The sequence below is a fragment of the Kwoniella shivajii genome, chromosome 5 (genome assembly GCF_035658355.1).
Source record: "Kwoniella shivajii chromosome 5, complete sequence".
Classification (NCBI taxonomy): Eukaryota; Fungi; Basidiomycota; class Tremellomycetes; order Tremellales; family Cryptococcaceae; genus Kwoniella; species Kwoniella shivajii.
In genome coordinates this window covers 53729-70370 of record NC_085912.1, presented here as the reverse complement: position 1 = coordinate 70370, position 16642 = coordinate 53729, and the positions used below count along the sequence as shown (strand labels likewise).

The following is a 16642-nucleotide window of genomic DNA, read 5'->3' as shown; positions in this document are numbered from 1 at the left end:
GAGGAAAAAATCCGAATCGATAATAGCGCAAACAGAGATATGTCGGGGCAGTTGAAACTATGAATGTCATGTCGCATGCATAATTTTCACCAACCAATGACTCTTTGACCCTATTCTCTTCTGTCACTATATGCACATATGTGTCTGCGCGTACGATACTATTCGTACTATTGCCCTGACGCACCCCAGAGACAGCTTTCTGCCTATGAGTCATCATCGTCAATCTCCTCGATAGTAGCGGCTTGTCTATTTCTCAATACTCCATTTGGGTTTGGAGTGACTTCAACTCCAGTGGCGCTTGCGGTCGTGGGACTTCCAGGAGATCCAGCGGCTGGGTCACCTGCTCCTGCAGCGTGAGCTAGAGAATCGATAGGTTCTTCTGAAGCTGATTGAGGAATTTTGGATTTCTTGTTGGAGGAAGGTACGGTAGAAGATCGCTTCTTCTTCTTCTTTTTGGGTTCGTCATATGCCCATCCCGGTCTGAAAGAATCGAACTAGGTGAGTTCAGGGTGTCAGCAATTGTGATTTCGCCGAACAGGAAACATCAATTGGGAATGCAAAGGAATTGAGAGATGGATATCATAAAGCAGACGAAGTGGTCGGACGAAGATAGTGACAGATGACAAGGTGAAAGGCGTCACTCACAAATCCTACATCCTCGAACAGATTTGGATAAATCCAAATAGCTCTTTTCATAGATAAGACAGTTATACACCATAAGATCAATCTAACAATAGCTAAAGCTATGAATAGACCGACTAGTATCAGGACGCCTATTGAGAGATACCAAACACCTATTCTCAACTGAATTGGCCAAAGTGGGAACATGACACCAGCTAACATTATGACCACCATGGCTGCACCGCCTAAGATGGTGTACAGAGGTGAACCATCGTAGAACCAAGTGTAATATGAGACTGGATCAAACGATTGTTGAGGTGCTAGTTGAAGTGTTTTAGGTGTACCTGCAGGTGGAGGAACAGCAAGTGTAGGTCGATCCGTTCGAAGGAAGAATGCGCTGTTTGTTACAAATCAGTATCAGATGAGAGTGCTTCTTAGAGCAGGATGAGGCTGATCTGAAGTAATGGTAGCCAAGAGGTAGAGCTCAGTAAAAGGAACACTCACAAAGGTAATAACTTGACCATCAAAGCTTGAGCTTCTTCTTCATCTTTGATCTCAGGTACCTTTTTCAGTTTCTGATACTGAGGTGAAAGCAAAGTACGGATGGCCGTTTTGCCTATTAATTATGTATAATCAGTCAGCTTCATCGGCTAATCGGTAGACCATGCAGTTGTCGAGCAGGCTGAATGCACTTATGGCCACTCGACTATATTTGAGAGGCACTTACCTTTGAAATAATCTACTCTTTTACCATTCAATATACCTCTTCTCACTTTAGGTCCATGTTTTCCTCTCAAGAATTCAATAACATTTTTCAATTCTGGTTCTGCCTATGTACGATATGCACTTTATCAGTGACCCAATGCAGCAATCTGGGATACCGTGATTGTGAGAAAAAGACTGACTCGTTTCCTATTAATCAATCAACCGTTGTCAGCTCTCACTCAACCCGACGAGCAGGGACCAACATATGCACTCACTGGGCTTCCACTACAGGTGTAGCATCTGCTGGACCTGCCATACTGAGTCCGTTGTGACTTCTGTCCAATACAAAGAGACGTGAGTGCAAATGATGTGGAAGCAAAAAAGAAGAAGAAGAAAGGAATTCTTGATGAAATGAATTTGTCGCGTTGGCAGGAGGTAAAGTGGAGTTTATGGGAATCATCATTGGATTTCAATTATGACATGGTATAACAATCGAAATCAGACTTCATTTATCATATTACAGCTTTCAAGCATGGAACAGGAAAACTGGACATGACTTCGCATATTACGTCGTCAAGGTCGATGAGTGGAAAGTAATGCATATGCAAATATGATAGTAATGTTCCTGGCAGTAACGCTGTAGACTACACCTAAATCCTCGGTCTTCTGCTCTTTGCTCCACCTTTACCCCTCGTCAGGACATACGCCAACATGACTGTTGTGGACGCCGACAACGATAGCCTAGTGTTTAATGAGAAGATCAGCAATCACTTCTCTAATAGAGAGAAATGGGGTGGAAAACCTATCAATCCACTTACCAGATCGCAGCATATTGAGCGTGTTGATTCCTCAGTTCAACATGAGGTGGTCTTCCAACTGGTATACCTTGATTCATCAACATGGTAGGAGCAGCATCGGGTTCTGGTATCAGCGGACCAGAATGATTTATCAGCTGAGCCACAACAGCGTTCCCCCCCTGGATCACATGAGCTTACCCTCTATCGCATCAACTAAAACAGGCTGAACTTCTCTTCCATTCTCACCCAACCATTGTGCCATTCCGTTTATGTCTTTCCAGAACCATTCGTTAGTGTCTGTGTTGTTATCAGGTGTCCAGACTGTTTTCTCTCCGGGGCGGGTCAACATTCCCTCGATCTCGTACTGTTTCCCATCGCTTTTACCATCGATCGATAATCCCGGTGGAGCCTGTTTACCTTCTCTGATAGCTGTTGCTCTTGTAGTGGTGATGTATCCTCTGTTGACTAGGATAGTCGATCCTGATTCTCGAACGAATGGTAAGATCAAATGATATCCTGGGAAACCATCTTTAGTTTGAGGTCCTAATAAAATAGGTGGTCCTTCGAAATGACCTCTTAATATTACCCTTCGAAATGCAAATTCAGGTAAAGCAGATAAACTAAAGATGAATCCCCAAGTAGTCAGCTTCACCGTCTCACATATACATATCGACGTGATACAGGATATCCAATCTACAATGATTCGACCACTTACTTTATGTTATCAGGTAATAACATCGGTCTTTTCTGTAAATTCCTATCTACTTCATCTATCAGATCTAACTTCCATTTCAATCTTTGTATTTGCCATACACCCAGGAACCCAGTCAATATCGGTACACATATCAACACCAGTGTCGTGGGCTTGAAAAGATTCGAGCGATAGTTGGTTTTCGTAGTGTATTTAGGTGAAGTGGTGGTGGCGGAAGATGTGGAGGTGGTATTGAATCGAATAGGCTGTCGAGAGATGTTGTTTTTCAGCGTGGGAAACACTGATCGACGTATAGTCGGTAGGAACGTAGCGATAGGTCTCGACATCTTGTCCTTCGATATTTCAAAAGAAGCAATGCAAGTGGAACAATGATGCAAAGCAAGTTTTAAGATGGGTGGAGTGATGATGATGAGAGACTTAAATTCCCAGAAAGAAAGCAAAAGGAGAACGCCGAAATGATGAAAGATGAAAAGCATCCATATCAACCTCGTAAACAAATCATTTTTCAATTCTCATCGTCTTGTTGCATCCTCATTCAACTCTTCATCATCTCATCGGAACGTCAATCAGTCCCCAGCAGAACATCACAGCCATGGTGATATAGCATTCAAATGGCCCATCTTCGTACTCCTCACAGGGGTATACAGTGTTCTTACACAAAATCAACATGTACATACGCGTCAAGCTCAAAATGCGACTTGGACCACCTTCCATCGCTGCCCTCGTTGATTAGCTGGTCGCATCGCCCTCAAGCCATAGCGAAATGCTTTATAAATGATGTCTATAAGATGCAAGCTCTAGTACAGCAAGGTATGGAAGGGATGATATATAGCTCTAGAGGTGAGTAAACGCTTGAATTATGACAATTCAGGAAGTAGCCATTTGCCAATTTCACCTCAACGAAATGTGTTGTGTATATGTGGATGTGACAGGCATTACCCTTAGAGAGAGAAGATGGATTATATGTGAAGCGTTGATGTTGACAATGCTCATAACGCAACAGACATTTTCCTACTCAATCAGTTTCCTTGTAAAATGGTCGAGATAGTAGCTTGGGTAGCAGGAGTAGATCATAAGGAATCCGCAATGACGGTCACACGTAAGTCAGCTTCATTTCATCAGCCTTGTTATCGAGGCTAAATAGACGTTGCAGTTGATGATGGAGACGGCATACATGTCCTTCCTGTCTTGATTCGATTATCACTTATGAAACCTCCCAAGTCCACTTCCGTCAAACCTTCTAAAAGCCTCTCTGTCTCTACATCTTTCCTTACACCTGGCGAACGTCGAGAAGCGAAAAGAAAAGCTGCAGAAGAATCAATAGAATCTGTTAGAGTATCAAAATGGTCCGACACAAAGGTGTATGAAAGGAAAGATGTCAGAGTTGGAGATACAGTTCGGGTAATAGGTAAAGTGGATGAATGGATAAGAAGGAAATCAGATGGAAGCAGTGAATGGGTAAGACAAGTGGTTGTGGATGAAAATGCCGGAGGATCAATGAGTGAGTATTCCGAATACACTTTGAAGGACTTTACTCGACTGGGTATACTAACATTCTTTTTCGCTTGCAGTCGTGGTAGATCCAGATGATCAATTTATCCATACAGCTCAAGTGCACAAACTCCATCACATTTTATATTCACGTCCTTTCCTCATCCCAGATCTCTCTAATTCGAATCGATTTAATATATCTTCACCCTATAAGGACTCATCCATGATCGATCCAAGCTTTTCTGTTGGTTTCGAAACTACATTGACGAGTGAAGCTCCTAGTGAATTAAGTATGATAGACGCAGAACCAGAAGTGAGTGTAATCTTGGAAAACAAGGAATCTGAAGATGTCTTGCTGATACACGATTACATCTTCAGCTACGTGATCCTACGAAACTCCGTTCATCCCAACTTACAGATCGAACTTTCCGTCAATACATGTTAGATCACATGACACAAGAGACTGTTCGAGCCTTAATTCAAGCTTCTGAAATTGGATCAACAAAACTTCGCCAAGAACTCGAAAATTTCTTCCCCGAATATCGAAATACCAACAAATCAGCTGGTAAAAGGAAGAGTGTATTGAAGAGTAGTTATGGATCCGACACCGTCGGCATCTTCACACCAAGTACTCGAATGAATACGTTACCCGCTGAAAGCCCAGTCACCCCAACGCAGAAATCGTTTATATCTCGTAAATCCACTCGTCTCACATCCTCCATGACCTCGACACCAAACATCCTTCAAGCATTTACCCCTATCTCACTGCTTTCTAACGATCGATTGTATACCCTTGCGAGGCTAGTAGTAGACAATGAAGCACGTAAAGAAGACAGACGAAGACGGCGAAGAATCAGAGATGGTACAGCTACCAAGAAAGATTTTGTTTTGGAATCCGAACGTAAAGTTCTCTTAACGAATGGCGAGGTCGAAGCCTCAACAATTGATGACAAGGAAAGACGGAGAAGGATGGAAAGATTGGTTTCATGGGCTATTAGAGCTATATCAGAAGAAGGTTCTTTGGTTCAAGTTACTTTACCTCTTTCTCAGGTTTCAGCATCAATCACATCGTCGGATAGATATGGATATCTACCGTTACCTCCACAATTATTATTCCCGTTGTGTGTACCACATATGGTCGCTGAAAAAGAGTTGAGAAGTAGGACCATTAGGAGGAAGAACGATCCCAAGACCTCAAATGGGGTGACAGTGGATGAATTGACGATCATTTTCAAAAGATGGGGTGAAGATGGCAGATGGGAAAGAATAGGTGATTGGAACATTGAAGATGCCTTGGAATGGGCACAAAGTAAAGGTCATCTAAGGAAACAAGGTGTAGGCTGGTGGGTCGTTGATGATCACGATGGATAAGGCATTAACGCCATTAACGAATAATAATTTAATTGAGTTTCGCTTGTCACTCTGTTGTAATCTCTCGTTGTTTTGATCTATGTATGCTGTGTACATCATGTATTGCTTTGCAACCTTATGTCCTGTTCCTCACAATACTTCATAGTGATTCATGTATGCGCTCCTGCTCCTGATCGACGTCGTCTTAGGCTGCTTGTAGGTGATTAAGTGAATGGATGAGCTCACTGTCATTTTGCCACCCGTCGTCATCAGTTCAACCTCCACCATTCAATCCCATCTCCCATCTTCCATCTTCCCAAAAGGTCCACGTCTGTCAATTGGATCAAAAACAAATCTTCAGTAAGACAAACTATCATACCCATACTCATCGTGTAACTCTATCAACCTGAAGTTGAGCCACCTACACACATTCGCTCGACCGACATCCTGTATCAGTGAAATTCCCTCATCCTGACTTCCTCTTCGTTCATTGATCTGTAGCGTCATCATAGTAAATATGGACTACTCCAATCTGCGCAAAACCCTCAAGACTCCAGGATGGAGCGAGTCTCAAGAAAGAGTAAGTCCTTGTATATCCCTCACGCTTCAGCACAGTCGTTAATGTTACGTGTCCCATGCTCGTCACTCAGACTATACTTGAACCATATACCTATATATCGAAAAATCCAGGGAAAGAATTTCGATCAAAGTTGATAGAAGCTTTCAACTTATGGTTGCAAGTACCTGAAGCAGACTTGAAAGTAGTTACGAGGGTAGTAAGGATGTTACACAATGCTAGTTTACTGTGAGTGAGCTTAACTCGTTCAGCTGGGAAGGAAGGGTCCCGGAAGATATAAGCAGGATTATCAATATTGGCCTTTTCATTCCTTCCAGTCACTGCAGATAATTTGAATATGGGGATTTAATTACGGTGTTACGGGTGGGTTGAGATACAAAAGCTGACTGACATCATTGCATATCTCACAGGATGGACGACGTAGAAGATAATTCAGAACTTCGACGTGGATTACCTGTAGCTCACACCATATACGGTATACCGCAAACCATAAACACAGCAAATTACGTTTACTTCCTGGCCATGCAGGAGCTCCTGCAGCTCAGGACGAATGGATGTACAGATGAAGCAAAAGGGAAAGGTAAAGGCAAAGATGTTGATGTGGTTGGCCTCGTAACTGGTACGTTGTTTCAGTCACTCATCTTCAAGACATAGTACCTGCTTCACACCCGTCTGACACTGCACGTTTTTTCTCAATTTTCATCCTTACTCACTGATCGATATGCTCCTTAGAGGAACTTCTGGAGCTTCATAGAGGACAAGGCCTTGATCTATTCTGGAGGGACACTCTTACTTGTCCTACAGAGAAAGAATATGTGGACATGGTCTTAGGCAGTGAGTGAACAATATTTACCTGTAGTAAACCGCCGTGACCCTAGCAGCTGATGCGTCAATGTAGAAGCCGGAGGATTACTGAGACTGGCGGTCAAGCTGATGATGGCAAAATCCGCTTCGGAAGCGTATGTCATTTAGGCCTGATCATCGTGATATCTTGGTAGTTAGAAAGCTGATGAAATCTTGTTTGATCAGCGATTACGTCCCACTCGTAAACCTGATATCTGTATGGTTCCAGATCCGAGATGATTATATGAATCTCCAATCTAGCGAGGTGAGCAACACTGCAATTTAAATATCGCTCTGTCTCAAAGCATAAATTCTAACACAATGAACGATATATCGCAGTATGAAGCAAATAAAGGATTCGCAGAAGATCTGACCGAGGGAAAATTCAGTTTCCCTGTTGTACATGGAGTGAGAGCGGATGATCGCAATAGACAAATACTGAGTGAGTATCCTCGTCTCGCTATATAATGTTCAAGACTCCCGCTTATACCTCTTTTCATAATTCGATCAGATATTTTACAGAAGAAAACAAATTCAACATCGCTGAAGAAACATGTTGTAGATTATCTTCGAGACGAAACGAAAACCTTTGTGTATACGAAAAAGATATTGATTGAATTGCAAAGACAAATTGAGGATGAGATCGAAGATTTAGGTGGGAATGAACCTCTGGAGAAAGCTCTTAAGTCTTTAGCGGTGAAAGAGGAAGAAGATGATGTTCCAGGGAATACTTGATGGGAAGGCGTTATTCGTTTGTATGTACCAAATATCAGATCATATGATACATGTATTGATTTATCGATACAAAAATCAAGTGGTCAAGATTATATATCTTCTACTGTAATTTGTGGAATATCCAATCCAGCTGATTCTGCCTGCGCGAGGACTTTAATAGCCTTCAAATTTCACATTAGCTTCCTCGACCAGAAAATATCGCGACTTACCTGCTTATATACAGGAGCATCAATCATCATCCCATCTAAGGTATATGCACCTTTCCCCGCCTTATCATGATGTTCGAAGGAGAATTTCACTCGAGCGGCTTTGAGTATAGCTGACAAAACCATTATATAAGCTATATTTCCTACCTGACACGGTCAGGCATGGGTTTTACGCTGGTATCTTACATTGATCATTAGGTGAAAAGGAGCGATGTATAATGTCAACTTGATCAGGATGTATTGCTTGCTAAAAGGTTGATCAGCTCTCCTCAGCCAACCCGATCTGATTGTCTGCATCGCCCTGCTTGACTCACTTTACCATCGAATCCTAATCTCTTCCCTTCTTCCGATTCTTCTCTCAGTACATCCGGATCTTTGTAATTCACACAAACCTAGTAGACAAAAGTGAGCACACACTAAGAACCCCCGTGAGCTTCCTTACCAAGTCGATAGCTTGTAATCCGAAAGCTTTAGCCGTCGTTACCAATCTCGATCTGGGATACAACAGTTCCTCTCTTGAAGGTGTCCGCGTTAAGCCAACATCCGCACAATCTGAAGCGAGATGTGAATATTAGATCAGCGTACTGCAGTGAAGAGATAGCGGTTGTACTTACAATCCTCAGCGGCAAACTATCCATTGGCACAATGATCGGTCTCATTTCATTTCTTCACGGGAAAGGTGATTAAAAGAGTCTGAGCACTCACAAGTAGAGCATCCAAATGACCTTTCCCACTAGCTGCAATAGACTCAATGGCTACCATAGCTCTTGCACTTTCGATCATAGCTATTATCTTAAGCGGTTTCTCTCCCCCAGTTCTTTTGTGTGAAGGAGCTAGGGCATTTATTTTTGATATGAGATAGGATATATGTTCTGCTGAATTCGTTTTGGGTAACGCAATTGCTGAAAGGTGCTTGGTAGACAGCTATTCCGTGAGATAGCAGGATCCCGTGAGCACAAATGCTATGAAACGAGGAACGGTGGAAGGAATTTGAGATGGGTCGAACTTACAACCGCATTCAAATCATCATCTTCATATCCTGTCCCTATAGCATTTATACGAGCTACTACTTCTCCTTTTGGTCTTCTATCACCCTGCGGCACAGCTCACCTATCAGCAGAGATACAAACAGCGTCTCATGATTCAAAGGCGATGTACCCACATTGAGAAATTCAGAGACCAATCCTCTGGCTTCGTCTTTCTTTCCAGGAGCTACGCTATCTTCCAAATCATACGCTATTGAATCGGCAGGATTTGACAAAGATTTCTCGAGCATTCGCGGATTAGATCCAGGTACTATTATAAAGTACTACATTCAGCCAAAATCGACTGTGAGCACGGAAAGACCAAACCGTGGACTGACCATATAACATTGCTCGTCTGGAGACTGGAGTTTTTGTACCCGTCGTTGAAAGGAACCTACACCATATACACCGCTTCGACATGGTATTTGTACTGATCCTTGAGATTACCGAGGACTGGAATGACGGCATGATTGGATATTGGAAGGGCAGATACATAGACGAAAGTCAAGTACAGTATGTTGAGATTGAAAGATAATGGCTTTATGGCTTCTTGCGTTTGGTGAATAATCATTGGATCACCTCCACTCTTGCAAACATCTTCGGACGTTTTTGGAGTCGTCCATGCTGTCTCTTATCGATACAAATCAAGCCGCCAACGGCGCCATGCATTAGGGACAAAAAGATACCATTTGATCTGCTGATGTAATGAGCCTTGAGGTAGTCACCTCAAAGATGCATTCAATGGTATTCCGCCGTAGCTTTCATACCTATCTTACCGCCTTGTGCGGCATCCAATTCCAATAATCCCCTATCATTCCACTTTCCCGTCATCTTTATCTCTTTATCTACTATCATTGGACCAGTAGCTCTGTAGGAAAAAGATTTCAACAATCTATCGTCAAATCCCGAGGCCAATTCTACAAGTAAAGTTGCATTCAGAGGACCGTGAACTAAAGGTGCTGGATGGCGTTCTTTATTGATGGTCCAGGGGTGATCATAATGTACTTTATGTGGATTATGAGTAAGAGCAGAGTATAAGAACAATGATGGTGTATTTGGAGTGTACTGAAACGAAACAGGCGCCTGATCTGTATCTGATGCGTTTATCTCGTCATCGTAAGTGATAGCATTCGTATTCTTCTCTTGAATCGGAGCGCTTGTTTTCAACGGATCTTCTTGTTTCCTGAATACATGTGTACGAATCTCTTTCACAGCCCAAGCTTCGTTCGCATCTGAGATGATGCCTGGATAAATGGATAACTGTTGATGAACAAAGATCATATCCTTTTTCAGCTCCACTTTGGGCACAGTAACGATTTGAGTCATTTCATCTCCTATTCTCAGTGAAGTTTTGTTGGACCACATCATCTTTCCTCCTGCCCACATACGTCTAGTATATGGGTTGGGAGCATTGTATTCCTGCACAATATCGTCGAGGAAGTCAGCAAAAGGCTATTTTCTTCGATTGTCCGAGATTTAAGGAGAAGACTGACAGTTGAGGATCCATCCGAACCTAAATCACGCAGCATAGGCTTCGGCCTAAAGAAGACCAGATGATGTGAAGGTGGAAGAATTTCCCCGATATGTGCATCTTGGACATAATCTCCTTTTTGACGAGTAGGCAGAATACGCTTCAATTGACTCGCCCGCTCGACATCAATGGTGTCGTGCGAAACCTTCTTAGGTCGAGTCACCATTGACTGGATCCAGTGATCGACCGCACTCGCGGAAGCATTCGAGTAACTCCGACCGTATCGTCGTTGCTGCTGCCGTTGTGTTTGGCGGAGTACCTGGGAAGTCAGACAGCGTTGTATAGTGGAGCCCATGTCGAGCTCTTGTTCTTTACGAAGTGGGAGCAATCGGGTAAAAGTTCAGGAAAAGAAAGGAAAAAGCTATGCTTGGCGATATATTCGATTCGTGGTCGGGACAGGCAAAGGAGGATGTCCCTAGTGAGATGTAATCGAGTTCGCAGTTTGTAGCTAGATCAGGCACTGTTGGTCACCCTAAGCGAGAAGAGAAGAATGCATTCATAGGAAAGAAAGAAAGAAAAGCAGAACCGAGTTTCCTAATTAGGGGACTTTATCGGTCTCTTCTAGACTGTTACTCACAGGTTGGGCCTTTATCAGATTATCCAAATTATACGGTCCCTTAATTGAGATACCTTTTTTTATCTGATATCGGCCGAAAAAAACTTCCGTGGCTGACAAAACCTCCCTTCCCAGCTTATCCCCCCTTGTGCTTGTACAAAGAAAGCTTTCACACGATGCGCTCCACACAAGAACCAGAGAAAGATGTTCCAGATTGAAAGTTTGGAAACTCGCTGATCTCGCTATCTGATTAGACATTCCGAAAATTACCGAAAATGAAAACTCCACACATACGTGATTCGAAAAAAGAGCAAAAATTGGTTGGACCTATGTATGTCTTGTTCGTAGGTATATATACCAGCGTGAACGGTACACTTGCTTGACCTTGACTCAGTTCTCCTTCAAGAATATCTCATTCAAGTAGCAATAACCCACAAAAATGGCGTTAAGGACTTCTCTAGACGTTCCTCACCTTAGTGAAAGACCAGGTTTCGAGCGCGCCGACACCGATCTCAACCACAAAGACGCAAAGTCGGTTCCTCATGATGCTGAGAATCCTACCGAAGATGGATCAGACAGTCAGAGCTTTGAGACTGTCGAGAAATATCCTGGTGTCGCTAAGATCGAGGCATTGTATCTGGTTTTCGGTAAAGGTACCAAAATCTGGGTACTCTGGGTGTAAGTGCTTCTCCCATATTTACCTTCCAACCGTTTCGTTGTACGATCTTCACTGATTGCGAACATTTTTCCAGTTCTATTGGACTCATCGCTTGTGCTTTTGCTTTGAGTTCAAATACCACTTATAACTGTAGGTGGCAGATCTTCACACAGGCCAAAGTCTATCGGGTTATCCTTAACAAATATATTGACCAATTGGCCTACAGATGTTCCCTTTGCGACTTCTGCTTTCGGTGAACACACCGTCCTCGGTACGATCGCGGTCATTACATCCATCATGTCCGGTGTTGCTCAACCATTCATTGCCAAACTTGCCGATCTTTGGTCAAGACCTTTCGCCATTGCCTTCGGTGTCGTATTCTACACTATTGGTTACATTGTTGTCGCTTCATCACGAAATGTCGCCGACGTAGCCGCCGGTCAAATCATCTATACACTCGGAAACACTGCTCTCAGTTTCGTTCAAACTATATTACTTGGTGATATCACTTCACTACAATACCGAGGTCTCGTCAATGGTCTCGTGTCCCTTCCTTACATTCCATTCGCCTTTGTTGCCGGAAACATCGCGGATGGTATTGGAGCTTACACCACTACTGACGGTTGGAGATGGGGTTTCGGAATGTTTTGTATCATCATGCCAGCTGTTGTCACCCCAGCTGTCTTGATCCTATTCTGGGCCGATCACAGAGCCAAGAAGGTTGGAGCCCTCTCGCTCGCTTCTTCAAGTTACGCTCGTGAACGAATCTTATCCAAAACGCAAGCACCCAAGAAATCCATCACCGCCATCTTACTCGATTACGCTCGAAAGATCGACGCTGTTGGGCTTTTGTTACTTGGCTTCGCTTTCGGTTGTATTCTTACACCTTTCACCTTGTCCTCTACCGCGATTGGTGGTTATGCCAACCCTTCAATGATTGCTCTTCTAGTAGTCGGTGGTATCCTTTTCATCGCTACAATCGTTTGGGAATGGAAATTCGCTTCTCACCCAATCATGCCGCTTCGAATCTTCAACAGAACCTTTATTTGCGCAGTTGGTATCGACTTCATGTACTATTTCTCCGGTTATCTTTCAGATGCTTATTGGTCATCTTGGCTCTGGGTCGCTCGAGACTACGATGTGAGTTTTTTAACCATCTACGCTGTCAAATTGGATACGTTACTGACGTTATTCAACGTTTATTCTGCCAGTCCAAAAACTACACATATATTTTGAACATCCTTACAGTTGGTCTTTGTGGATTTGCTGTACCTGCAGGATTGATCCAACGATACACCCATCGATTCAAGTATCTTCAAATTTCTGGACTTTGTTTCCGAATTCTCGGTATGGGATTGAACTATTTATTGGTGGCCGGTAACGGTGGTAACGCTGTTGTTGTTTGTTCAAGAGTATTCATTTCGCTCGGTGGTGGAATTTCGGTTATTTCATCTCAAGTCGCATCTCAAGCTTCAGTCACACACAATGATATGGCTCTTGCCGCTTCTATCTTGGCCCTCTGGACTTCAATTGGTGGTGCTATCGGGTCCGCCATAGCTGCTTCAGTATGGAACAGAAGAGTCCCAATGTTACTCGAGAAATACGTCGGTGATTATTACGAACACAACGCGACTGCTCTTGCCGAAATCTTCGGTTCAATTTACGTAGCTCGTGCTGCTGAACCCAGAGCATTGATTGTTCAAGGTGAGTTGATACATTTCAGTTTACTCGAGTATCGATCGATGAGACGCTGATATTCGCATTCGTATTTCTCAATTTCCCTCTTGTTAGCCTACGATGAAGCCATCAAGCCACTTTACCTCGCCGCTCTGATCACGTCATTCGTTTCTTTGATCTTTGGATTCTGTACCAAGAATTACGTTCTCGATGACCGACACAACGCAGTTGAGGATACTAAGATCAACATGAGATCAGAGGAAGAAACCGCTCCCGAAGTTGTAGCTGCTAAAGCAAGAGAAGTTGAAGCCAAGGTTGCCGAAAAACTCCACGCTCAAGGCCAACTTTAAACTTGACTTCAACTCTTTTCTACCTCAGAAAGATGTGACAGATATGGTTGGTGAAGTTGATCATGCAGAGATGGAGTATGAGGCATATTTAGACTATAAATTATAATGAAAACCAATATGATCAAATGCATTTTCGGTATATTCCTGTGTATCCAGTCTCGGACTTTCTCCATCACGTTCGTGGGATGACTAAAGGCCACTCTTGTGCATAGGCATATCAGTAATAATTGATACAGTGTTTCAAAATCTATACTATAATTCCCTTATCAGTTGCAAGTCTTTTAATCTCTAACAGTGTATTCACAGCTGTCTCTAACGCGCCGGCCTAGAAATTGAGGCAAAGTCAGTATTGATCGAATGATTCGTATACATAGATCCATGGGTGACTCACCGTATATATAGAAAATGAATGGAACTGGAGTCAATGCCAAACCTAGGAATCCGAATAATCTATATTCGAGTGTATATTAACAAGCACTCTCTTCCATTGGAAAATGGCATGATCAAGTGAAGTGACGTCTTACGATGTTGCCCATTGATCACCTAATGTTTCGTATGCCTTCGGGAATGCCAATGTCACAAGACCTGGTATTGCTATCATCGGTATGACTGTGTTAGCATTGTTACTTCCGAAGTAATCCTGATGGTCATCGGTCACTCACAATAACGGACAAGAGTGCAACCAGCAAGCTATATCAGCCCATGTTGGATTAGCTTTGCAGCGTCATACGAAACATGGTCTAAGCTTACAGCTGAAGCGGCATAGGGTCCATAAGCGTCTATCAGATATTGCATCGACCCTTGAAAGATCGCTAACAGTCCAATACCAAATAAGAGGCCAGACATCATTGGTATCCATACGTTGAATTCTTGCCCCGATGTCCATGCTAACCAGAATATGCTGGCGGGGAAGCAAACAGCACTTGCCATAACTATTCGGGTACACCTGTCAGCACTGATATCAAACAACACTTATTCAAGAGGTACGGAAGAGCAGAGAAAGGATTAGAAGTCGAGAGAGGGACGCAGAGAAAGAAATAACATACGAGGGACAAGCCGTTCCTCAGGTTCCACTTTCCCATCATAAATCCCTCTTCTCGTGATACCAGCTTTTGCATCAAAAACCAATTTCTTATATCTCAAATAATGTACTAAATTTCCCACCATCAAGACGAAAAATCCAACCATGACTGGGATAAACGATAAACCAACATTTCTTTCTGTAAAACCATGTTTCAGGAAGATGATCGGGTACGCCGAGAAGAATCCATACAAAACGATGTAAACGACTGAACCAAGCAAGATGATATGTTAGCTTTATATGATCGAAAAGAGTCGATGTTTCATTTTTCCAAGAACTCACTGGTCAAGTACGCTACGAATAATTGTAGTATAGGTTCTTTGCTTATCAAAACAAAAGGTCTTTGAAGGTATTTCACGGTTAACTTATGTATAGATTCATCTTCGATCGGAGCTCTCCAAATCCCTTCTCCTGTAGTCTTCCTATATTGAATAGCCTTGTATTTGATTAAAGCCGGAGCTAACGTTTCAGGCATGAAAAAGGAACACATTATGAAAGCTATTCCTTGCCAGATTGCACAAATCCAATAACACCATCTCCAACCATAATTTGGATTAGTCGATACATAGCCGCCGATTATTGGCCCGAGGATAGGTCCAGCGAACCCGGCGGTTGCGAAAGAGGGGAACGCTACTGTTCTTAATAATGGGTCTCCAATGTCGTTCAATGTCCCGCCAGCGTTTGATAGAGGTGCGGAAGAGAAAAACCCAGCGATGAATCGTAGAATCAACAGTCCAGCGATATTCGGCGCCAGTGCCGAAGCGATTTCGAATATGGTGGCCAATAAGATTGTTATCAAGTATACAGGTAGTCGACCATGTACTTTGATACATATTAGCAATATGCAGTCTGCTGTCAATGGAGATCAAATAGATAAATAACTCACGTTCCGATAAAGGAGCTTGAGGCATCGCACCTAAACCCATTCCAACTAGAAATATACCAGTACTTGCAGTAGCGGCTACATTTGAACAACCGAATTCTTCCATCACACCATTTTCAGAAGATGCTGAAACTGAACTTGCAAATGTTAAAGATAAAGTCAAGAATGTTAATTGACCAATGACGAAAGCTTTATACCATCCTGACCAGTTTTTTGGGTTTTTCTTATCATTCTCGTCAAAGTCTAAATAAATGATTTGACGTTTTGGTTCTTCTAACTGTTGTTCGTGTATTGGTTCATGGATAGGTTTAGCTGGTGGTGTGAATGATCGATATTGGAAATACGCTTCCATAGTGTATCCCACACGAGATTCCAAGACCTTTTCGTTTGATGTTGTGATTCGATCTGCGTTGTAGAAGTACAACGAATGCCTGAACAGAACAATCACTACTCGAAACGATTGATCAAGTAAAGTATAAGCATACTAAATTCTCAGGAGATGTCTTACATCTTTATATAGTTATCCTTTTGCTTTCCGATTTTAATCCTCACAACCCGGCCGTAAATAAATTGAAATGAATCGAATTGGATCGTAAACAGTGACTTTTCATATGAGCACAAGGGCAAAAAAAGCGCAGAGATGACCGGCGGAGTCGTCGCCGGCCGTAACGAGATAGAGAGAGAGTGGTTATAAATAAACCATAACGTACAGTAGTACAAATTTAGGCGATTGGAACCGCCGTAAGCATAAAATAATACTTTTGCCTTTTACTTTTCGACCGTCTGACAAAAAGTGACTTCAAAGCAACTCGACAGTCTCAAGCATATTCTGTCGCAAATGACA

At 42.8% G+C, this 16642-nt stretch overlaps 8 protein-coding genes across 8 annotated transcripts; 3 read left to right on the top strand and 5 right to left on the bottom strand.

Moving 5' to 3' along the window:
- Positions 1-203: 203 nt before the first annotated feature.
- On the bottom strand, positions 204-1642 carry IL334_003785 (uncharacterized protein; the record flags this gene model as incomplete). Its single annotated transcript, XM_062935511.1, has 6 exons — positions 204-494; positions 646-1018; positions 1126-1237; positions 1349-1451; positions 1527-1533; positions 1602-1642. The coding sequence occupies 6 exons, from the start codon at positions 1640-1642 to the stop codon at positions 204-206; spliced, it is 927 nt and encodes a 308-aa protein (XP_062791562.1).
- Positions 1643-1976: 334 nt separating this feature from the next.
- IL334_003784 (uncharacterized protein) lies at positions 1977-3161 on the bottom strand (the record flags this gene model as incomplete). The annotated part of the gene is made up of 4 exons (XM_062935510.1): positions 1977-2067; positions 2145-2247; positions 2322-2743; positions 2839-3161. 4 exons carry the CDS (start codon positions 3159-3161, stop codon positions 1977-1979), a joined length of 939 nt encoding a protein of 312 aa, XP_062791561.1.
- Positions 3162-3623: 462 nt separating this feature from the next.
- IL334_003783 (uncharacterized protein) lies at positions 3624-5697 on the top strand (the record flags this gene model as incomplete). The annotated part of the gene is made up of 5 exons (XM_062935509.1): positions 3624-3675; positions 3839-3934; positions 3989-4336; positions 4407-4639; positions 4705-5697. The coding sequence occupies 5 exons, from the start codon at positions 3624-3626 to the stop codon at positions 5695-5697; spliced, it is 1722 nt and encodes a 573-aa protein (XP_062791560.1).
- Positions 5698-6193: 496 nt separating this feature from the next.
- IL334_003782 (uncharacterized protein) lies at positions 6194-7831 on the top strand (the record flags this gene model as incomplete). The annotated part of the gene is made up of 8 exons (XM_062935508.1): positions 6194-6256; positions 6327-6481; positions 6664-6872; positions 6986-7087; positions 7152-7212; positions 7283-7361; positions 7436-7538; positions 7608-7831. The coding sequence occupies 8 exons, from the start codon at positions 6194-6196 to the stop codon at positions 7829-7831; spliced, it is 996 nt and encodes a 331-aa protein (XP_062791559.1).
- An 89-nt stretch (positions 7832-7920) lies between these two features.
- Positions 7921-9482, bottom strand: IL334_003781 (uncharacterized protein; the record flags this gene model as incomplete). The annotated part of the gene is made up of 10 exons (XM_062935507.1): positions 7921-7992; positions 8041-8150; positions 8224-8284; positions 8352-8429; positions 8480-8589; positions 8652-8667; positions 8743-8961; positions 9048-9131; positions 9200-9333; positions 9401-9482. 10 exons carry the CDS (start codon positions 9480-9482, stop codon positions 7921-7923), a joined length of 966 nt encoding a protein of 321 aa, XP_062791558.1.
- A 318-nt stretch (positions 9483-9800) lies between these two features.
- IL334_003780 (uncharacterized protein) lies at positions 9801-10888 on the bottom strand (the record flags this gene model as incomplete). The annotated part of the gene is made up of 2 exons (XM_062935506.1): positions 9801-10481; positions 10556-10888. 2 exons carry the CDS (start codon positions 10886-10888, stop codon positions 9801-9803), a joined length of 1014 nt encoding a protein of 337 aa, XP_062791557.1.
- Positions 10889-11588: 700 nt separating this feature from the next.
- IL334_003779 (uncharacterized protein) lies at positions 11589-13834 on the top strand (the record flags this gene model as incomplete). Its single annotated transcript, XM_062935505.1, has 5 exons — positions 11589-11827; positions 11902-11957; positions 12034-12947; positions 13019-13511; positions 13599-13834. 5 exons carry the CDS (start codon positions 11589-11591, stop codon positions 13832-13834), a joined length of 1938 nt encoding a protein of 645 aa, XP_062791556.1.
- Positions 13835-14115: 281 nt separating this feature from the next.
- IL334_003778 (uncharacterized protein) lies at positions 14116-16150 on the bottom strand (the record flags this gene model as incomplete). Its single annotated transcript, XM_062935504.1, has 8 exons — positions 14116-14159; positions 14226-14284; positions 14359-14428; positions 14497-14524; positions 14585-14766; positions 14881-15123; positions 15198-15737; positions 15802-16150. The coding sequence occupies 8 exons, from the start codon at positions 16148-16150 to the stop codon at positions 14116-14118; spliced, it is 1515 nt and encodes a 504-aa protein (XP_062791555.1).
- Between the last annotated feature and the right edge of the window lie 492 nt (positions 16151-16642).